A 23120-nucleotide genomic window follows, 5' to 3' on the forward strand; every position below is an offset into this window, starting at 1 on the left:
GCCCCAGGCTTATAAGCCCAGGTTTAGTAAAGCCACCAATTAGCTCTCAGAGCTCCTTCGAAGGACCAGTTTCCCCAAACTCGACCTGCTCAAATCAACACTGCAGGCTCTGGGCTGAGCTCCGGCCAGCCTGTGATGCAGAGGCAATTTCTTGGGAGAAATGGACAGAATTAAAATAGATTCAGTACCGGGACACCTGGGTGGCTTAGTCGGTTAAGCGTCTGCCTTCGGCCCAGGTCATGATCCCAGGGTTCTGGGATCGCCCACATCGGGCTCCTTGCTCAGCAGGGAGCCTGCTTCTCCCTCTGCTTGTGCTATCTCTCTCTCTCTGACAAATGAATAAATAAAAAATCTTTTTTTTTTTAAAGATTTTATTTATTTATTTGAGAGAGAGAGAATGAGAGACAGAGAGCACGAGAGGGAAGAGGGCAGAGGGAGAAGCAGACTCCCTGTTGAGCAGGGAGCCCGACGTGGGACTCGATCCCGGAACTCCAGGATCATGACCTGAGCTGAAGGCAGTCGCTTAACCAACTGAGCCACCCAGGCGCCCCGAATAAATAAAATTTCTTTTTTTTTTTTTTTTTTTTGTATTTTTTTTTTAAAGATTTTATTTATTTATTTGAGAGAGAATGAGAGAGAGAGAGAGCATGAGAGGGGGAGGGTCAGAGGGAGAAGCAGACTCCCTGCCGAGCAGGGAGCCCGATGCGGGACTCGATCCCGGGACTCCAGGATCATGACCTGAGCCGAAGGCAGTCGCTTAACCAACTGAGCCACCCAGGTGCCCCTCTTTTTTTTTTTTTAAAGATTTTATTTATTTATTCATTAGAGACAGAGAGAGAGAGAGAGAGAGAGAGAGAGGCAGAGGGAGAAGCAGGCTCCCAAGGAGCAGGGAGCCCGATGCGGGACTCAATCCCAGGACCCTGAGATCACGACCTGAGCCGAAGGCAGACGCTTAACGACTGAGCCACCCAGGCGCCCCGGGATAAATAAAAAATCTTAAAAAAAAAAAATTAAATAAAATAGATTCAGTACCCAGGGCAATACCTGACATTCATTACCTAAACAGGCTCCTAAACCCACTGACAGACAAGAGGGATGGGACCAAAAGCAGGGGTGAGAACAGCCACTCGCTCAAGAAGAAAACCAATCAGACTTGTGCAGCTGAGTCTTCAGCTATTTTGGTGTGCTGAAGGAAGTGCTCCCAGAACACTTCTCCAGATCAAGGGCCAGTCCAAATCCAAGTCCTTCCGACAGAGCTAGAACTGAGAGCATCAGAGTTCCCATCTGGCCTCACAGGCATCAGAGGACTCAGCTGAGATGCCATGAACAGCTACAAAGAGCAGTTCATGACTGGCCTTTCAGTAATGGTAACTGTTTCTTTTCTTTGGGAAGAAGTAAGCCAGGCTTGTAAAGCAATTGTAAAGAACATAAGCAGAGCAGGTAAAAAGTGCCTCTCCCGTCCCCTTACCTGGATGTGTGATGGCCTCTCCCCCACCTCCGGCCTTATGGTTTCTATTGATTTGGAGTCCACTAATTTCCCTCCCACCAACACACACACACACAACTATCAGGTGTAGTACACGGACACCTTGGCAAGAAGAGGGAAAAAAATTCACAGGTTGTAGCATCTTACCATTTTGGCTATTTCCTGCTCGCCCTTTTGTGAAAGCATTTTTTCCCTTACATTGTTGACACTGTACTAATACAATTTTGTGTCCTGCTTAGCATTTTAAGCATCTTTCCATATCAAAAATTCTAAGCATTTTTCTACGACTATGTAATCATCATTCTGACTAATGAAAATGCTTCTTGCGTTCTGTTAGTATAAACAGACATCATGCTGAACATCCTCAACCCCGAGTTAGCTGCATTATGGCCTGCTGAGTAATGGGGTCAAAGGGTGTTACGATTTGGGGAGTCCTGTAGCAAGTTCTCACGCTACAGCAGAAAGGGGACAGTGCTACAGTTCTGGAGAAGTAGCAGGACAACTTCCAGCAAAACTATTCTTTCTAGGGGCGCCTGGGTGGCTCAGCTGGTTAAGCGTCTGCCTTTGGCTCAGGTTGTGATCCCAGCGTCCTGGGATCAAGTCCCACATCGGGCTCCCTGCTCAGCGGGGAGCCTGCTTCTCCCTCTCCCTCTGCCTCTCTCCCTGCTCATGCTCTCTCTCTCTCTCTCTCACTGTATCTGTGTCTGAAATGAATAAATAAAATCTTTAAAAAAAAAATATTTTTTCTAAAAAAAAAAAAGAGGATAGTAGGAAGGGAAGAATGAAGGGGGGAAATCGGAGGGGGAGACGGACCATGAGAGACGATGGACTCTGAGAAACAAACTGAGGGTTCTAGAGGGGAGGGGGTTGGGGGGATGGGTTAGCCTGGTGATGGGTATTAAAGAGGGCACGTTCTGCATGGAGCACTGGGTGTTATATGCAAACAATGAATCATGGAACACTGCATCAAAAACTAATGATGTAATGTATGGTGATTAACATAACATAATAAAATTAAAAAAACTATTTTTTTCTAAACCAAGCTCTACTTAAAACCTAAATATAAACAAAGAAAGCGACGCGTGGTTCCTCACACAGCACAGACTCTTCCTGTTCAGCAGAGTACTTTGGTCCGTGGACCCCCAAAACATCTGGGAGTTGGGAGCTGGGTCTGAAAATTGGCTTTAGAGCTATCTAACTGCTCCAGCACAGACACTCTGCGTAGGACACTTCTGTCGCAACGTGGCTCAAGCCCACAGCATCACCATCATGGTTTGCATCTGCTCCCAGCAGCTTTCAGGGAAGAGGAATTTCCCTGAGCCTGTCCTCCCTGTGTACCCATCATTTAGCCTGCTGTTTACTGAGCACCTGTTAGGGGTAGATCTGGCACTTTACCTTGAAATAAGCCCCATTATCTTCATTTTATGGAGGATGAAGCCAATGTGAGGCAGGGTTGAGGTGCTTATTCCAAGACGCACAGAACTATTAGGGCTGGGACTCGCGCCCTGCTCTGCATGGCACTAACCGCTAAGCTGGCAGAGAAGAGTGAAGAGAGACTCCAGGGGAGGCCATTATGGGAAGAGTGCCAGGCTATCAAGGGTCGTGGTTTGAATACCACCAGCTCACACTGGGGAGGACATCCTCTCCTGCCAGGCACTAAACTTGTAGTTCTAATGAGAAGACCTGCTGTACAGCAAACCTGTTGTCCCTGGCCTGCTCCTGCTATTGGCCATGTGGCTCCAATATGAGGAGATAAGGTCCAGCACAGGACCGAAGGCGGATGCTGATGCTGAGAAGCAGAAGAGAGGTTTCAAGGAGAGAGAACACTTCCTGCTCCTGTTGACAAAGTCTTGGCTGACATTAGGGCTCTTTGACCGCCCTTGCTGAATAAGCAGGTATTATCAGAAAGTTTCAGTGTTACCAACTGGACATAGCTTTACTATCCAGTACATTCAATACTGCCCTGGCCATAGGTCTCACACATATCTGGGCACCAGAGACAACTGCAGCTAGCTCTGTGTACGCCAACGTGTTTTACAACATGGTGAGGCCACCCATGGTGTACAACTGGGGACACAGCAATTATGTTCTTCATCACCAGGAGGGCCTCACCTAGGGCAATTTCCATAAATAACTTGATCACCCCAAGACAGACATTCAAAGGTTCATATCCACAAAGGCCAACGCAGCATGATTAGTTGTTGACAGAGTAGTAGTGATGTTGTTTTATGCTGAAACAGCGTTTTACCTGCACAGAGCACTTTCACAAACATGATCTCATCTAAGCTTCACAACAAACCTTGAGTTAAGCCTTTCCAAGTTCCAAATGACACCTGAGAAAAGCTGAGGCTTGGAGAGGCGAAGTAACTCGCTCAGGGCTGTAGCAGTAGTACCCGAGCCAGGAGTCAATCCCTGGACCCCGAATGGAAAGTGCCTTCCCGGACAGTGTCCTACCCTAAGTGTGAGAGCTTAAGACTGAGAGCCATGGTGTCCTATGCTGATCAACACAGGATCCTCCGGGCGGGGGGTGGGGGGGTGGGTGGAGGCATGGCGGCCCGCCTGGGTGGCTCAGTCGGTTAAGCACCTGACTCCTGGTTTCAGCTCAGGTCAGGATCTCAGGCTCATGAGACTGAATACCGTGTTGGGCTCAGTGCTCAGCATGGAGTCTGCTTAGTTTCCCTCTCTCCCTCTCTCTCTCTCAAATAAAGAAATAAATCTTTAAAACAAGACAACACAAAACATAAGATCCTCCGGGAAAGCTCTAGGGCACCTATGTACCTAAGTACAGAAGCCTGCAGATGGCCTCCGAGAGCACCTGGTCCTAGGAAACCTGTCTCTTGACTAGACACTGAAAAGAGCTCCCTACCTGGATACGGGATGGAGAGCAGAGTGAAGTCGGCATAGCGCTGGGCTTTGTCCACCTTCTCGGAGGAGGTTACACTACAAGACAGGACAGACTGTGTTATGGCATCACAACACATACGCACCATTCCCCAGTGAGTCTTACATCAACGTAAAATGAACCTCTTGCTAAAGAAACTACTCTTCAGATTTAGGAATGATTCCCTTCAGCAGTGCTGACTTTGAACAATTAAGAAATGTAACTTCTCGGGGTGCCTGGGTGGCTCAGTCGGTTAAGCGTCTGCCTTTGGCTCAGGTCGTGATCCCAGGGTCCTGGGATCGAGCCCCACATCGGTACTCCCTGCTCGGTGGGAAGCCTGCTTCTCCCTCTCCCACTCCCCCCTGCTCGTGTTCTCTCTCTCACTGTGTCTCTCTCTGTCAAATAAATAAATAAAAATCTTAAAAAAAAAAAAAAAAAGAAATGTAACTTCTCTGCCCCCTACTCTAACTTATCAAGCAAGAGAGGTTACTCTCCAATTCTACAGCATCCACAAGCTCAACAACCTCCCCACTGAGTCCCACAAATGAAGGCAACACAACCACCGTGACCCAGAGGGTGGAATGAGATGAGAACAACTAACTGAGACACTGTCCAAAGGGGGCTTCTGGGGGACTCTAGCCTCTCCTGTCTTCTCCAATATTCACTGAGGACACTCCTCAACAGGGCGGACAAATGGCATCTGAAAGGGAAAGACTTTGGACATTCTGACGGAAGAAGGGAGAAGGGAATATTCAGGTGTCTGTGCACAGCTGAGCTGTAAGGCCTCAGTATGTCTTATTTTCTAAGACAACCTCCGCATAAGTAAAAGTCAGTATTATGAAAAAATAAAACATTTTTTTTGGCAGGGGGGGAAATTCTACAATCTCATCACCTCAACCCAGCTTCCATTATTTTCAAATTTTGCCTTATCAAATATCAAGATTTGGTCCATATGTGAAGTAAAAATTGGGCACATACACTGAGTTTTTTTGTTGTTGTTCCATTTAGAAAGAGACTCTAACCTACCAGAGAGGATGCAGAACTTGGAGCCAAGGGACAAACCTTCAAGAGTTTCTAAGAGAAGGAGGCAGCAGAGCGTAGGTTAGAGACTCATGGGCCCTCAGTTATTCTCTGCATGACCTTGAGCAAGTTACTTAACCTCTCTGTGCTTTAGTTTCTCACTTGCAAGAGGGGCATAGTAGAACCTGCCTTGCAAGAATGTTTGAAGATACAGCTAGAAGATGTACAGAAAGCCCTCAGCATGAGGCCTGGCATGTAGTGAGCCCTTAGTAACTGCTGTATATACCATCACCGACCTGAAAAGCGGTGAACATATCACCAGTGCAGGAGGTGGCCTGTACTTACTTCATGCCAAACTTCACCTTCTTGTTCTCCACCATCAGGTCGCAGATGTATTTGACTGACAGGTACCGAAGCAGCTTGATGTCATAGCCTCTGACCTTATCAAAAAGATGTGTGTCGGAACTTCTGAAACAAAGAGCCGAAGGGAGAGGTTGTACTGCACATTCATTCAGAGAAGTTTGGGGGATAGGGAGCATGTTCAAGGAAGCAGAGATGTCACTGGCAAGAACTTCTGTTTCCCTTCTCCATTCGATGGAGGGAGGGCCAAGACAGGACAACTGGCTTCAGGGAAGGTGACTTTCTAAGAGATTACCCTGCTCTCTGGGACATATTTCAAAGAGGAGCAATTTGCAGCCGAGAACTGGGAAAGGGCTTTTTGGCACTGCCTGACATTAAGCCAAAAGACTCGAGATAATCTCGGAGTTCTAAAAAGCAGCAAGCTAGTGGCTGATAGAATCTCTGAGCTTCCATTAATCTCCCTCCAGCCCCCCTTTTCCCATTTATGACCATTTTTAGCCATATGATTTGCTCATAATGTAACCGAGTGAAATGCTTGCTGGAGATGGACTTTTTAGAGCTGTTTTATCACCTGATTGTGAAATTCTACCAAGTGAATTCCCTCTTCTTAGCAGGTCTAAGCAGCAAGGAGATAAAATTTTTCCTAATCCCCCAGGCTGTCTTTTGATCAGTCATACAGATAAAGGCAAAAGTAGAATGAGTACACAGTCACCATTAATTTTTTACTGCCCACTGCTTTGCTGTCCACAGCAGTGTCCTCGCCAAGAACAGTGTATGCTATGGAAGACGGCCTGGCTGAGGCAGAGGTCGTCTGATCTCAGGGGGAGAGCCAAACATTCTTGAGCACAAGCCAGGGTTGCTGCTCTCGGAACTAACAGGCAGAACTGGGCATAGTGAGATGCCTTTTCACGCACCAAACCATGATTTTGGGCAGCTGATCTTACTAGGGTGCTCGTGTGCATTCCAGAGATGCCTGATACCAGTTAAAGACTTCCCACGGGTACAGGCCATGCAAAGGAGCTTTTCCAAAATATCCTAGGGTGTCATTTTCTAAAAACATTTGGAAAGGAGGTAGAAGAGTGTGAACCAACCCATTTCCTCCCTTTAAGGGGGCCTAAAATACTTCTTTGTATCAAGCTCTATTATGGCATCGATGACAACTTGATGAACTGTGTAACTTCTAGTCTCTGGGTCTCCCACATGGGGACTGTAGCCCCTGCTCTGTGCCTTGGTACCAGGTGTGCTGTGACACCTGGTAGGCTGGCTGTCAGCACCCTGGTCACACCCTGGAAACCACGGGGCTTGAACACACACACAGATGTCTGAGCCCTGTCTCAGACCTGCAGACCCTGGGGCTGAGATACTGCCCAGGCGGGAGACAGACTGCTCAGCCAGCCAATAAAATCAGCTCTGGTGAGAAGCTATGGGATGGACCTTAATGACCCTATTTCAGGGGCATGGACTTAGCCGTGGAAGGAAAGGAGCCAAAGCACTCACCTGGACCAGTGATGAGCATACACCATCGGTATGAAAATGCCCACCACTGGTCAGATACCCCATCCCCAATACAAGCCCAGATCCGTAACAATCTGGCACTGACCGAAGAGCGCAGTCCTCCTCGGTGATGTCCTCTGAATCTGCCCAGGCATCATCTGCACCCCCTGCCAGAGAAACCTGTCAGCACCAAGGCTGTTGCACGGGGCTCCACCCAGGGGCTTCCTGACCAGGCTCCTCCCACCCCGCGCCGACACCACCCCCAAGGGCAGCCCTCATGTCTTTCGGCATCAGATGTCCCCTATGCCTGGCAGGCTTCTTTACCCCAGCATCTCCTTGAGTGAAGGGAAGGCCCCTGGTCTCCACCCAGACTGCTCAGACTCTCCACCTCTGCCACCGTGGCGTGGGTGGCTCTTCTCTACATCTGCGCTCTTGTTCTCAGTCAGAGGAGGTAGCTCAATATTCACCTGAGAAAATATAATTGTAGCCAGTGCGTCCATACAGCTCCCCCCATCCAGCCAGGGTAGCCGACCTGCAAATGTGCTGGGAGAGAAACAGCATTTTCAGATGCTTTTCTAGGGTTTTTTTGTTCTTGTTTTTCCCAGCTTTATTGAGATATAATTGACATACAATATTGTGTAAGTTTAAGGTTTACAACATGCTGATTTGATATACTTATAGATTGTAAAATCATTACCACCATCGAGTCAGCTAACAGCTCTATCATGTCACACAATTACCATTTCTTTTATGTGGTGAAAATATTTAAGACCATCTCTCTTTGCAACTTTCAAGCATATAATACAACATTAACAACTATAATCACTCTGCTGTACATTTAGATCCGCAGTTTGTACACTCTGGCCGACGGTCAAGATGATTTTCTCAAGTGCGCACAGTTGAAGAAACGCCTAGGACTCCGCAGAGTCTTCCAGGCCCAGCTTCTGGGTCCAGGAGCACTCCCCAAAGTCTTATCAGCACCCAGGCCACAGCAGTCAATCTGAAGAATGCCTAGAATTTTTAATCTACATCCTGTCAAGGGAGCAGCTCTCCCAAACAAGAGGCACCGGAGTGCTACTAAGAGTAACAGACAGATTTAGGGGCTGTCACGCGTGTATGTGTGTAGGATTCGATGTTATGGTCTATGTGTGTGTGCTGGGCGTGGCACTGAACCGTTTACACCACTTCTCACTGAATTTTCAGTGAGCCCACGAGGAGCTGTGGCAGGGTGCATGCACTGCAGCTGCTTCACAGAAGGCACGGGAAGGTCATACAAGGACAGGTAAGCTGGGATTCGGTCTAGACCCACCCACCTCCACAGCCTGTGTGCTTATCATCATCTGGAACTGTTTAGCACAGGGGGGCAGCAACCTCTGAAGCAGGTGGGTCAATTAAGGGAGAAACGTTTGGGTGGTTTGTTTTTGTTTTTATTTACATCTCTCTCTTCCTTACCAAGGAAATGTAGTAGCTATAACTGTGCTTACGGGGTTTTTTGTTTCGTTTTTTTTTTACTCTTTTCCTCATTACTTAAAGATCACTTTGAGAGCTAGAATCCTAGAAACCAAGCAACTGGACTGAACTTCAAAATCTAATTTTAAGGCTGTATCTTTAATTAAACTGTAATGAGATCCGGCAGGGTTGGGGGCATGGGAGGATATAGGTGGTAATGGGTAAGCCAACTAACCCAGAGTTTAGCTAAAGGCCAGGGGTGGCAGTGAGGTGGCTCGGAGTTTATATTAGAGAGGACAGCTGCATGACAGAGAGGGGTGAAGTTCATTTCTGAATGGGTCACACAGACTGGCAAGGTAAAGCAGGTCCCTGAAGACTGCAAAATACTGCCTGAGGGCTTCTTTTTCTTCTCTACCTGTTAGATAATAGGAGAGACAAGGTTTTGTTGCTACAGGAAAGGGGTGTGGGTGGGCATCACCAGGTCACCTTCCGGCTCTCTTGAGGTAGTGACAGTCTGGGGGAGGGGGCAGGTAATAGAAAAGCAACCTAAGGCAGCGTGTGGTGTTTTTTCAGGGCTGGGGACAAGAAGAGATTCATGGGAAGGTTGTCCAGGCAGTCTGTGATGAAGGACATGGGCTGGGATTCCTGCTGGCCTGAGGAGGATACACACTGGTGGGGGCTGCTTAATTTTCTCTGGGTCCAAAAGCATTTTGAAAATCTGACGAAAATGATCAACTATCCCCAGAAAAAAATGTGTGCACCACAGTTAACTTACATTTTAGAGGTTCCTGGACTCTCCCAAGTCCATCCATGGACCCATCTCTAGCCCCCATTAAGAGATGCTCTAAGGGGACCACCCCAGTAATGGGGAGTAGGGAAGTGGAAAACTGTAGCAGGGAAGTGTCAATCCTCAGGGTTAGCACCTGAGAAACTCTCACATTAAGTGGGGAGGTCTGATTCCTAGGAGCAAGACAATAGGGGGCATTCAGCTTGTTTTGAGGGTTCCCCCCACCCCAGAAATAAACAGCCAATTTTACTGGGCCCAGACCGGGGGTCCGTGTGTCTTGAAGACTTCTGCGTATTTGTCAAAATTTTCTTCTCCAGGTTCTTTTCAGCCTGTCTCTGTAGCCTCATGAGCAGCTTTTTCTTCGAGTAATGGATCTCGGCCTTCTCCTTCCTCTTGTCCTTCAAGTACTGTCTGGTACTTCCAGCCAACCTCGTGAGCCAGGCACCCAAGGTAAGCGAACTTTCGTGTAGGCTTCAGACACAAACTTGGGAGCAGCGAGTACCACCACCTGCTTTTTCTTGTCATAGGGTGGCAGGAACCCTTGAGGTGGTCAGGGCAGCCTGGCCCTGCTGGGTCTTGAGGGGGCAGTGGGCCTCACACTGTCCGCCAGAAGATGCGGCTGGGCACTCAGAAGTGGCAGGGGCCACAGGATGGGTTGGTGTGCAACCGCGTGCAGAGAAAGGCCAGCTACTTCAACTTGTTTCTGTAAAATTGCCAGAAATGTTGATGCCCTCACAGCGCCTGACTTCAAGCCTAGCCGCACCCAGCTGGCCACGATGGCCGCCCGGCAGCCCAGGAGATAGCCTCTGCCATCGAGCACCAGGTACCCGCCCCTCCGCCATCTTCGGCAGCCGCCTGGGAAAGCTTCTCTGAGTTTGACTGGCGTGTGTTACCATCCCCACCCTTCCCTATCATCTAAGTTGCTAACACCAAATCTCACTTTTCTTTGCATTTTTTTGTTGTTGTCGAATCTTTTCAGAGCAGAGACACACACTGTCTTTGGCTCTTGAGTTTTGAGACTGTTTCTTGAACTGTCTTCTAGGTCCAGATACCTCCTTCTGTCCCAGTTCTCTCATATCCCTTAGATCTGTCTGTCCTTGCCTTTTTGGTAAGTCAGGCAGCGAGACGCGGGCCCAGAGGACTCATCAGATTGAAAAGAGCGGGCAAGTTGGCTATCTCCCCCAGTGAGGCACTAACCTCCTCTGAAGGAAGGTCCTCAGGTGGCACCTGGCGGAAGCGGTACTGGACTGCAGACTCTATCTCCTGAGCCCTGCTCCTGAGCCTCATGGCTCCAAACCATAACCCTATCACTTCTGCACTTTAACTTTAGCTCTTGACTGAGAAAGCAGGATGCACTGTGAATGCTCTCCATTTATCTAATTGTGAGTGGCCTCTAATTCCGCATGGGGAGTATCGCTCTGTAGGATTCGCTTATCTACTAACCAACTCTGACATGCAGATGAAAGTGGCAGACCTTTACTCCCCATCTCTTAAGGGAGGAAACAAAGAGAAAGATGACTTGTCAAATACAAGTGTTGGGGAAGAAAATGGCATAGGAGAACACCTTACCCTTAAATGCTTGAACTGAGTTTTTAAAAATTTTTGATAATATATTTTATTTAACCCAACTATATCCCAAATATTATATCAACATATAGTTACTTTAAAAATCATTAATATTTTCATTTTTTGTACTAAATCTTTAAAATTCGATCTGTATTTTACTTGAATGCTTTACTTTTAGCCTTTTTTTACAATAAATTTTTTTCTTTAATTAAGTAATCTTTATGCCCAACGTGGGGCTCCAACTCATGACTCTGCAGTCAAGAATCGCATGGGGTACTGACTAAGCCAGCCAGGTGCCCCTTTACTTTTAGCATTTAAAGGAAAAAGTAGTCCTGACCCCAAATACGGTTGTGTTTCACAAAAAAATTCCACGTTGTTTGTTATAAATTAACTGCAATAACATCAAACACTTCGTTCCTCAGTTGCACTAGCCACACTGAAGTGAGTTTTGAAGGAAGCAAGCACTTCCTAACACACCCGCCTTCCCCAACCTAGCAGAGGTGTCGCCTCTGAAGTATTAGTAATAAACCGCCATCACCGCCCTAGCTACCAAGTGCCTGCCGTGTGCCACACATCTGAGGATGAGGTCCCCATCTCACAACAGAACACGCTCCCCTACCTTTCCTACTCTCCCTCTCGGTTGCCCGTTCACTTGTCTGCCACTCACTGGGCTCACGAGGATGAGGACCGCCTTACTCATCTCTGTCGCCCCAGACACTAGCACAGGGCCCACTACTGCTTTATCCACAGCAGGAGCTGAGCCTCCACTTCTAAGCCGGGTGGGTACTTTGCTAGGTGCTGGGAAATGACAGACATTCAAACACGCAATTAGAGTGAAGCCCATGTAGGGAGGTAGGGAGGAAAAAGTGACCGTGTCAGAGGAAGCCAAAAGGTATGAAATGGTATCTCACTGCCTGGATAAGAAGGTGTAAAAGGAGAAGAAAGCAGGATTAATGGCAAAGGCCTTCATAAACATTTATGAATGCCAAAGACTCCAAAGAATAATCCTTCTAACTCCCTGGTCTTCCTCTGAAATCAGGTGGCTTAGGGCTCTTTTTCACAGGCCTGCCTAGTCTGTAAGTGCAAACAATCTGCCATTTAGCAACCCCACTTGTTCAGCTGTTCAGTGTGGCACTTCTCAAACACATTCAGGAAAGTTCCTTACTCGTGGTGTACAGACAAAGCAGTGAGAAACACCAGACCTGACAAAGCTACACAGGTCTCTCTGCTACAAGACGTCTCTGAGCCTTTGTTATATCAATGTACACGTACCAATGGACTTTATGAATGTGGAGCCTGTGGTCAGGCCAACTCAGGTATGCAGAATTTCTCATTCACGGACAGGGAATGCTTTTCACAAGCGTATCCTTAAACTACTGTTTTTTGGAACACACTTTGGCAAACACTGGTTTGAGTATTAACCTATGTAATTTCTAGTGACAAGCACTATGCTCCATAGAGCAGTGGTCTTTAAACTGGAGTTCCAATAACTTGCAAGAACCCGACAGCTTCCCAAAGGGGGAGGGGGGACAAAAAGCTGTAAGACAATCAACTTCAGGAACTTCCATGTCAGCTTTTCCATACAATCGACCTCTCCAAGCAAGCCTTCATTCAAGTCCCCTTTCCTAACTCCCCTTTCACATTTGCCCTTCTCCCATTTTACGAAAAGGCAGGCACAAAGGGGCCCAAACAAGCCTCATATCTCTCCTCCTCACTGTCCGGGCGCTTGACCACCCACAATGGGTAACCGCAGCTGGGTTCTGCAAGCCGCATGCTCATGTATCTGCCAACCGAAGAGAGAGACTGCATCTGCTCCCTTTCCTCCTCCAGGCTCTCCCTACTTTCATCTGCTCCTCCTAGACTAATCCCCCCAAAAAAGCTACTTTCCTCCTATATTTCCCTGCTCAAAAATCACACTGCTCTCCTGGCAAATGCAAGCAACTTGGTCAGCATTCGGCCTCCTGCAATCAATCCCTTCCATCCTCTGGCCTGGCACGCACCTTCCCCACCAGCCAGGGAGGTGCCCGGGCCCCTCTGGTTCCTATCTCCATGCCTTTCCCCATGTTGCACCACCTGCTAGGAGCACCTTCCCATCTGTGTGCCAGCTAGCATTGTTTTTCCTCCAGTGCTCTCAAGCCACGGCCTGCTCACTTAATGAGGCCACCCGTTGAGTCACTCCACACTGCTGTCCAAGCTTCTCTTACACCACACTGGAGGACCCTCAATTTCAGTGTGGTAGCCTGAGGGAACTCCAGGTTCAGTTCAAATCCCAGCTCTTTTGGTAAACTTGGCAAAGTTACTTAATCACTTTGTTTTATCTGCAAAATGGGAACATCAATTACATCAAACGATTATAAAAAGATAGGTAAATGAGACCACACTGGGGAGCCAAGTTAACGAACGTCACTAGAGTATAAGCTCCATGAGGGTAAGGGTTTTTGTCTACACACTGATGTATCTTAAGGCCTGAAACCTAATATACATTCAGTAAACACTTAGTAAATTATAGGATGAACAACAATGAACAAACAACAATGTATTAACTTACCTGATCTAATGTAGTCCATAAACCTGTGATGTAGGCATTATTATTATTCCCATTTTATAGAGGAGGACACTGAGGCCTTGTATAGGCAGGAAGTAACAGGGCCAGGATCTGAACCTAGGCAATCTGGCTCCAGAACACAGGGTGGGGTGGGACGCCTGGGTGGCTCAGTCAGCTAAGCATGTGCCTTTAGCTCAGGTCATGATCCCAGCGTCCTAGGATTGAGTCCCACGTTGGGCTCCCTGCTCAGCGGGAGGCCTGCCTCTCCCTCTGCCTGCCGCTCCCCCTGCTTGTGCTTGCTCGGGCACTCTCTCTCTCTCTCTCACAAATAAATAAATAATCTTGAAAAAAAAAAAAGCACAGGGTGGGGTACTCTGGTGTGACTATCCCTTCCCTACATAGACTCCCTTGGAAGGTGGTATAAGAATTGGATTGTTGCTGGGGCGCCTGGGTGGCTCAGTCGTTAAGCGTCTGCCTTTGCCTCAGGTCATTATGATCCCAGCGTCCTGGGATTGAGCCCCGCGTCGGGCTCCCTGCTCAGTGGGAGGCCTGCTTCTCCCTGTCCCACTCCCCCTGCTTGTGTTCCCTCTCTCGCTGTCTCTGTGTCAAATAAATCTTTAAAAAAAGAATCGGTCTGTTTCTATGGCCTGCGTTGCACAGCACCAGGCACCCAGTAATCACCCAACACTTGGCTGGCAAATGCTGAGAACAAGTCGACCATACACTTTGCATTCAGCCAGTTACCTCAGAACAGGGTCTAAGGGAATGGTGTATTCTTACCTTGCCCTTGAACAGGATCACTGGACAGACAAACCGTCCTCTGCACCTGGCCGTCTTGCTACGGTTGACAAGGTCTTGCAACTTGCTCACTTGCACAGTGCTCTGAAACCTAAGGCACAGGCAAGAGTCAGGTCAGGCTGGCTTCTAAGTGGGCAGTGTGTGTGTGTGTGTGTGTGTGTGTTCACAAAGACCCCACGCGAAGTCTGCAAATGTGTGCGTGAATACTCATTTGAAATTTAGTAAATGCTTTAATTCCTAAATTCTAGATCACAGATATGTTAAGCTTTTCAGGAAGAGAAAAAAATGCTATATTATAGGTAATAAAATTTAAGTCATCCTGATTTTAGAATCCTTAAAATGAAAAAACAAGTGAGCTACTTTGAAGACATGGTACATAAAATACAGAAATATACATAGCAAACTGAATGCTGATTACGTCTGGGGTGTACATTTTTTTACTCCCAGAGTAAGACAATAGTTGTCCTGGGGACCCTATGGAAATCACAGGGCCATTTTTGTGATCTTTCAGGGGGCAGGCTAAGAAGGTTCGTATTTCACATGGTGATAAGCTTCTGATATTTCATCAACATTCCAACTATCTTTAACAGTCCAAACAGCAAACAGGGCAGGGAATGCTGGAGCAAAGGAGGTAAAAAAGCAGCTATTTGTGGCACGGAGAAATATAGTAGTTAATGCACTGGGTTTGGTAAGGAACTTCCAGAACATCAGAGAGTCAGGTTTAGAGATGAGCTCCAGCAAGTCAAAGCCATAATCAAATCAGTAGACCCTAAAAACAAGGTCGCTTGTTATAGACTCACCTACCAATCCAAATCAGTCAGGCAGAGCTTCTAGTTACACGAGAAAGGAGAGGCAGGAAAGTTAAGAGTGGGACACTATGTAGATTAAATGAGTAGAAGGGAAGGAAGACGCTCATGTTCCCTCCTTATAAGGGTGAGCTTCCAGGTCAAGGGCATTTAATTCCTTCTACATCCTAATCCTTCTGGGCATCCAGGTGTTCTTGCACAGCAAATGCATACAAATAACTGTTTCCAAATGAGTAAGTTCAACTCCTACACATCTGTGGTTAGCTTTTTAAGTCTATCTGGATGCTGTTGGGATTAACAGTCTTTTAAAGATACTGCTGATTCTTAGTAGCCTTTACAGATATATTCGCAGGCCACAGTAACTACTGTCAAGTGGGGGTCTGAAACTGAAGTTAAAAAGAGGGGTTCAAATAAAAACCTGGACCAGTAGTTTAATGATCTTGGAAAGAGAACAAGGGGGTAAAAGAACAGAACTTACACTTCCCATGGTGTGTTTTTCTGTAAGGTCTGATTTAAGATGTTACTTTTGTAGTCATTTTTTTTCTTCTTTGAAGTCAGCAAGAATGGCAAACTTGAAGAGGCTGGGGTGCTTCTTCAAGGTGCCTGTAGGGTGGCACTGGCCACCCAGCCATGCCCTAGAAAGTCCATGGCTCACTGAAAACCAAGTTCTGCCACTTCCCCTCACTCAGTTTCTCTATGAAATAAAAAGGCACCTCAGGGAGCGCCTCAGTGGCTCAGTCGGTTAAGCGGCTGCCTTCGGCTCAGATCATGATCCCAGGGTCCTGGGATCAAGCCCCACATCGGGCTCCCTGCTCAGCGGGGAGCCTGCTTCTCCCTCTCCCTCTGCTTATTTATTATAAATAAATAAATAAAATCCTAAAAAAAAAAAAAGGCACCTCAGTACAAAATAATCTAATTCAACTCAGATGCCAGGAGAATATGAAACAGAGAGCACATACAATACTGTCCACAGTAGTCTTCCTCTTGCCTTTTGGTGGCCCCAAGCCATTTTCACAGATCTGATCAGCACCATCTATTGCCACAGGATCTCACTTAGTCACACCAGCAGCTCCCTCTGAGTTCTAAATGCCTTCAAACTGTGTTTGATGCTCCCAGGCTGAGAGCTTCCATTCGGCAAACTCCATAAAACCAAGATGGAAAACATGCCAGTATTTCCCTCTTAGGGGCTGTGGGCAGTCTCTTAATGTAGAAGTGGCATACTTTTTCTGGTTAGGCTAGGTGGTGGTTTATTTTGCTAGTTCCCCTACTCAAAGAAACAATTCAGCTTCCATTCTCAGTAGTTCCTGCTTTTATTTTTATTATCTCTTGGCCTTAGGATCTTTTTCTTACAGTGCTAAGCACTGAGCTGTATCTGGCACATGATACTCAGATTTGAATGAATAAACGTAGGCTTGTGTATTTACGTTTGTCTCGTGGGACTGAGCTATTAACCTATGGAATCTGATGCTATCTCTGGGGAGACAGCGTCAGAATTGAGCTGAATCGCAGGTCGCCCAGCTGGTGTCCAAGAACTGGTGGTGTGGGGGATTCCTCAGTCCCACCCATGTTGGAATTAGGTACAGAACTTAACCACTATCCCCCAGTGCCTCATCTGTACTTCCCCTAATTCTGGTTCTTGTTACACAGTCATTGCTTCTTTATTGGTCTATGTTACTCAAAAGATCTAAGGGTAGGGACTTCATCTATCTGGTAGGACTTCCAACTGGATCCCTGGGCACTGCCACATGGCAGCAGCTCAATGAACACTTGTTGACAAACACATGTCTTGGCTGTTCAGAGATCCCTATCCAGACTTCTATTCCCAGATGATGGGCTAAACTAGGGAGGTGGATTAACAGAACTAAACCACTTCCTAAATCCAGTTCTACCCTGTGTAATGCGGTCTAATTACTGTCCTATTAACACCAAAGCCAGGTATGTAAAGAAGCAAAAGTTCTGTTTCTTCCCACCTAAACATGCATATACTCCTTTCTCTTCAACTGAAAGGCACTGCCCACTCCGAGTTACTTCAAGGCCTTACAAGAAGTAAAAAGTAAAAACAAAGTTCAGTAACTCCTCTAGGGTGACGAATACACCACCGTGGCCCTGGCCTAGAAGGTGCGGCTCTGCTGGTGGAAGAACTGTGGTGATGACAGAAAGAAAAGGCAGACAGACCCACGGAGCAGAGTGAGGAAAGACCCGGATTTTAAACCCACCCTGCTTACTACTTCTGTGGTCTTCAGGAAAGCCAAGTTACTTCCCTGGGTTGTCACTTTCTCTTCGGGATAATGGAAGTGATAGCACCTACTTCACTGGGTTGTTGCAGGGCTTAAGGGAGCTGCTGTGTGAAACTCTAACATCTGGCAAACATTAGGCTCTCGGCAAACATTCATTTCCCCTTCTTTAAGGGCTCGACTGCCATCAGCACTGAGCTGGTTTCCTTCCAGGAAAAGCTGCTGTGGGGCAACCAAGACAGAGTTCCTTAATGTACCTCTACTACAGGGTGGGGTGGCATCACCTGGGAGCTTGTGAGAAAATGCAGAAGCTCGGGCCCCACTCCAGACTACTGAGTCAGATTTTGTGTTGTCACTAAAAGCACAGGTGATTCGCTCATAGTCTAGCTGAAGTAGCACCATCTTGACTAAAGCTTAGCTTAATAGCAGAATGCCATCGGGGCACCAAGGTAAAACCATCAGCCAGCACTGAAGAGGGTGGAGGGGAGGGCAAGGGCAAGGAAAAAGAGATCTTGTTCAGAAACTGTAGCTAAGGGCTTATAGATGTTGAGTCTACCTAACTAATTCTGGAAGAAGTTAGGAAGGGATGGAAACCATATATAACAGAGCCTTAACAAAACCCAGATCTTTAGGGTCAGAGATCCCTGGAGTTCTTAAGTTATATGACTGAGGATATAATTTCTATGATCTACATACAATTTGTTTTCCTAATACCTGCCTTTTTCTCAGTGAACCCCACCACCACCTCATGAGATGGCACACTTAATAGAAATTACATTTTACAGGTAAGGAATCGAAGGCTTAGTCCTTAGACTCCTCTCACCTGGTTATTCCTCTGCTGCAAAGCATTCTCTGGCTTCCTGTGGCCTCTAGCAGTGTTCCTCAGGCTACACGGTATATTAAGGCTCATCTAGAGAGCTCTCTAAGAATGTAGATTCTGGAAATTCTGATTCAGGGACCCTAAAATCTGTGATTTTAATGAGTGCTCAGGGGATACTAGCACAAAAAAACTGTAACACCCACAAGTCCACACTCTTTGGCCTGATGATCAAGACTATATATAAATTGGTCTTTTAGGACATGTCAGGTCTGCTACTCATCCTTCCAGTTCCAACTGAAGAGGACCTCTACCATGGGCTCTTCCTAAACACACACACTCCAGGCAGAATTAACCATTCTCCCTGGTTTGTCTGCAGCAGTGCTTCCTAAACCTTAATGTGTGTATGAATCACTAGGGCATCGTGTTAGGCTGTGATTTTGATTCAGTGGCTCTGGAGCCAGAGTTTCAGAGTCTCTAGCAGGTTCCTGATGGGCACACTTCAATAGTGAGGGCCTGCTGCACTCATCATTAACATCGCATCTACAGGGCCATGCTTTCACAGATACTGTGGACAACAGCTCCTGGATTCTCTTAAAATCAGCAGCAAGCATGGAGACTAAGGGAACAAACTTTGAAATCAACATAAAGCATTTCCTGGAGCCTCCATGCTGTCATCATTTATTAGTGTCAAAACAACTGCCACCATTTACTGACTACCTTTGGTTGTATCCTGTGCCGGGTGCTTTATATATGCTCGTATGTGACCTGGTTTTACCCAGAGAAAGCACTCGGGCCTTGGTAGGCCCTCAATAAATGGTAGCTCTTACTTCTAATTCTTACAATAAACACGCCAGGCTTGTAACAGCCCCACTTATCATCTGGGATTGCACTAGCCACTTTTCTAAACAGAGACAGAAACTTACCAATGAGAAAACCAAGAGACAAAGAGATTATGTAATTTGCCCAAGATACTTACACAGCCAGCACGTAAACTCAAAGCAGTCTGACCTCAGATCTCAGGCTCTTAAGCCCTATAAATGGTTAAGTGCTCTTAAGAATGTCAACAACACAGCACAGCTCCCACCCCATTCCCTTAAAAAAGGACAGTAAGGTTCAGAATGGTGAGGTGTGAAGTAAGCTGTCTTAGGTCAGTGGGCCCTAGGGTGGGGGAGAAACAGAAGTCCAGGATTGTGACTTCCAACCTCTCATTCTACGCCATGCTACTTTGTCAATCTAACTTATCAAACCCTGAATGGAACAAAGAGTCCGATAAGGTTTCATACCTGGGGAAAGTGAGTCTACCCCGCCCAGTTTCCCGCCCAGTTGCAGACTTCCTGACTCTGGGGATGAGATGTCAGAGCCTCCCCAGACAGGCACACTCTAGTTACATGATGCTCACGTGTCTTTCTCCTTCTCAGAACTTTCATACTCCAGGAACACGATGTGCTGGGGGTAGTGGCCACAGATATCCCCATTCACATTTTGGATCACACTGTAACAGTAGTCTCGGCCAAACAGCTCCAGACATCTCTTCTCAATGCGCTCAACCTGCACAGAGGAGGAGACCTGAGCATAAAGAAGATTCTGGGATTCTGAGTATGAGAATTAGGCAGCTCGGGACCTGCAGAGGTCACTGGGAATGACATGTGCCTCTGTGATTATTATTCAATGCCAGGAAGAGACACTTTGCTGGGACACAGGCCCTAGATGTGTACTTCATTAATCTATATGCGGTTATGTTTTGGGAGGTCTCTGAACCCCTCAATGTTGCAGTGAAACTGTTAAGCATTTGAAGGAAAGGGCTACAATTTTTATTAGATTTTCAAGGTGGTCCACAATCCATAAAATATTAAGAACTCTTGCTCTAGGTTACTTTAACATTAATCCATTATCTTCCCCTGGCTCCAGATTACTCCCCATTCTCTAGCCACAGACAAGTACCTGGACACTCTAGTTAGTGTAATGAGTAAAAGCTACAGACAAGGCTGTCTCCCCACACTCCATTTATTTATCAAATAAAAGAATGAACTCCCCTTAAAATTGCTCTTATTGGGGCGCCTGGGTGGCTCAGTCGGTTAAGCGACTGCCTTCAGCTCAGGTCATGATCCTGGAGTCCCGGGATCGAGTCCCACATCGGGCTCCCTGCTCGGCAGGGAGTCTGCTTCTCCCTCTGACCCTTCCCCCTCTCATGTGCACTCTCTCTCTCTCTCTCAAATAAATAAAATCTTTAAAAAAAAAAATTGCTCTTATTTAGTTCACAGTTTAGGGAAAGGTCCACTAGAAAAAAGGCATAAGACGTGTAATTATCTTGAGAAGTCTACAAGAGATCAGGAAGCCTGGAGAGGCTTTAAGGCCAGCTGCAGTGAAAGTCAGGTATAACTTAAGACAACCCTAATCTTTAGAGACGGAAGATGGAAGAGGGGCTCAGCAAACCACTGACCCTCCACAGCCACTCAAAAGACCAATGGAAAAACTCATAGTGGCTTAAACTAGGAATTCTCAAATTTTAAGATGCATGAGTATCATGAAGAAGCCTATTAAAAAATGCAAATTCCAGGTTCCCACCCTCAGAAATTCTGACTCAGTAGAACTGGATGGGATCAAGGAACCTTTATTTTTAACAAGGATCCCAGACAATGCTGAAACAGGTGGTCCTCAGGCTAAGCTCTGAAAACCACTTGGTTGTTTGGAGAGTGGGGAAATCCCATCATTACTTAAGTATTCCCTAGGCTACTCCAGAGAGTAGCAGGATGCCAACTGCAGTATGTTCCAGCAAGTAGTACCCCTGGAGCCAAACCAGAGTTTCATGGCCCAGAATGGAACAGAATCCCACTGGAAAGCCTGATGCTAAACCTGCCAAAAGCACATGGGGAGTAAGAGATAGGAGGATCCGCAAGATTTCCAATTGACTGCCAAACAGTGCCTAGGATGGGAATGGCCTTAACCAGGCTGGATACCTTCCAGGTCTGGCAATAAGGAGACTGAAGGGAATCCCAAGAGTAGAAAAAAGAGGAACTGAGACTTGCTTTTTAAAGGAATAGAGGGAGTGTGGGCTGTTTTCCTATCTGTAGGGGAAGGAAAAGGATGGGCCTAAAGTCACCCGAAGGCTTTAAAGGAAGCAACACACTCGGCCCATGTCTTGGTTCCATTCTGACCTCTGACCTGGAGCAATCCTCTAAACTTTTTTGTATCATCTCAACGTGAGACTTTTGTACCTGCACCTGATGCACGGGGAAAAACCCTCCTCAGCTTCCCCTCTCTAATGTCTGAACATGGTCCCTCAGCTCTGATCCTTGACCTCCAAACGCCTTGTCTCAAACCAAAGGACGTCCTTCCTTGGCTTCTTCTGACCCCAGTTCTTCCTTTTTCGGTTTTTGAACCCGACCCTTACTCGCCGGGTCCAGACCCTGGGAACTTCCCTCTCTCCTTCCTCTGACCCCTGACCTCCGCCTTTCCTCTGTAACTTTTCAAGCCAAGGAGTTCTCTTGGTGCTCATTACACCTCCAAACTCACCTTAGAGCCGCCCGTCCCGCTGCAGTCCTTGGCCCGGTACTGAGTCCGGGAGAACTCCTCCAGCAGCTCCCCAAGCCCCGGCTCCTGTGGCGGCTGGTTGCCCGAAGAAGCCGACGGCCCCCCCGAGGCGGCGGCGGCGGCCCTAGCACCCGCCATGGCCCAGCCCCGCGTCCCCTTCAGCACCCGGCGTCCCCCTCAGCACGCCTCAGCCCTGCCCATGGCACCTGGAGGTACCAACTCCGAGTCCGGAACCTCCGGAAAAGCCTCAGCCGTCGCCTTCCCTTTCCACTTCCGGCCCCGCCCCACCCAGCCGGATGTTTACTTCGGCCCTGACCAATCGAAGCCCGGGACTCGCGCCCTGCCCCGTGATTACCGACCCACCCCCAAATGTGGAGCGATCCAAATGGTCTAGGGAAAGGGAGAGGGGCTACTCGCAGATAACTCTTGCTCCGCCCCTCGGGGTTTCCCCTGGGGAAGCCGGGGTAAACCATTGGGGCTGCGGGAGGGGTGTTAGTGCGGGAACTAGGAGGAAGGAACTATGGGAAATAACCGGAGGAAGAGTGGAATAAACCACTACAGGGAGAGGAGGAGGGAACGCTTGGAGGCAACTAATTAGTGTTGGCAATCATAGTAATAATAGTAAGTAAAAATAAAACAGCATTTCATAAGGCACTTTTTTTACACTACTCCTCACAACTTCCCTATAATTATAGTGCTCCTGTAGTCAACCCGTGTTATCAAAGAAGGAAACGGCAGTCATGACTATGTTGAAATTCTGTGATTGAAAAGCACCAGTTTTCTTTTTGTGTTAATGGAACATTTCAAACATTCACAGAAGTGGAGAGAATAGTATAATGACCCCCTCATGTATCCATTAGTCCATTTCAACAATAATAAACATATGCCAATCTATCTTGTTTAATCAGTCTTTCCCCCAGCCAGTAGAATAATTTTAAAGCAAATCTCATTATTTCATCTGTGAATATTTCAGTATTTATCTCTAACAGATTAGTAGTGTTACAAAATGATTTTTTTAAAAAGACAATTTAGGTGTGTTAAAAGAAATTCAAGGAAATTTAGCTTTAATCAACTGTTCATGAACCCGGCAGCATCCAAGGTAGCAAATGAAAAGGACCTCCGGGGAACTGTACAAAATGCAAGGGTTTTATAGTCGGAAGGTGGGACAAGGAAGTTAAAAGACTGGATCATTCATCAGTTTACCTTTCCTTAGGGGCAGACAGGGGGTCTTATTAAAATGCAGACTACCTCACTAGTGCTGATCAGGAAATTCCTGAATAATTGGTTTAAAATTACACTCCTGGGAGAGGCTGAAACTGCAACTAGGTTAGGTTTTAAGTCTT

At 47.0% G+C, this 23120-nt stretch overlaps 1 protein-coding gene and 1 pseudogene across 7 annotated transcripts in view; both read right to left on the reverse strand.

Annotated features, from left to right (window-relative positions):
- Positions 1 to 22041, reverse strand: part of MTMR14 (myotubularin related protein 14) — a 46898-nt gene extending 24857 nt beyond the window's left edge. For 4 of the 7 annotated variants that reach the window (XM_021694930.2, XM_044921134.1, XM_044921137.1 and 1 more), the window contains exons 1-7: positions 21760 to 21995; positions 19646 to 19794; positions 14369 to 14477; positions 7709 to 7784; positions 7348 to 7408; positions 5733 to 5855; positions 4353 to 4426 (exon numbers count right to left, since the gene is read on the reverse strand). In XM_021694930.2, the coding sequence (XP_021550605.1) occupies positions 4353 to 4426; positions 5733 to 5855; positions 7348 to 7408; positions 7709 to 7784; positions 14369 to 14477; positions 19646 to 19794; positions 21760 to 21915 (748 nt within the window). In that variant the 5' untranslated portion in view covers positions 21916 to 21995. Of the gene's footprint in view, positions 1 to 4352; positions 4427 to 5732; positions 5856 to 7347; positions 7409 to 7708; positions 7785 to 14368; positions 14478 to 19645; positions 19795 to 21759 lie in introns of all 7 variants that reach the window. The other 3 variants (XM_044921130.1, XM_021694929.1, XM_021694928.1) reach the window with 3 other exon arrangements.
- Positions 9724 to 12816, reverse strand: LOC110585057 (annotated as a pseudogene).
- Positions 22042 to 23120: the final 1079 nt, after the last annotated feature.

Source organism: Neomonachus schauinslandi, chromosome 1 (genome assembly GCF_002201575.2).
Source record: "Neomonachus schauinslandi chromosome 1, ASM220157v2, whole genome shotgun sequence".
NCBI lineage: Eukaryota > Metazoa > Chordata > Mammalia > Carnivora > Phocidae > Neomonachus > Neomonachus schauinslandi.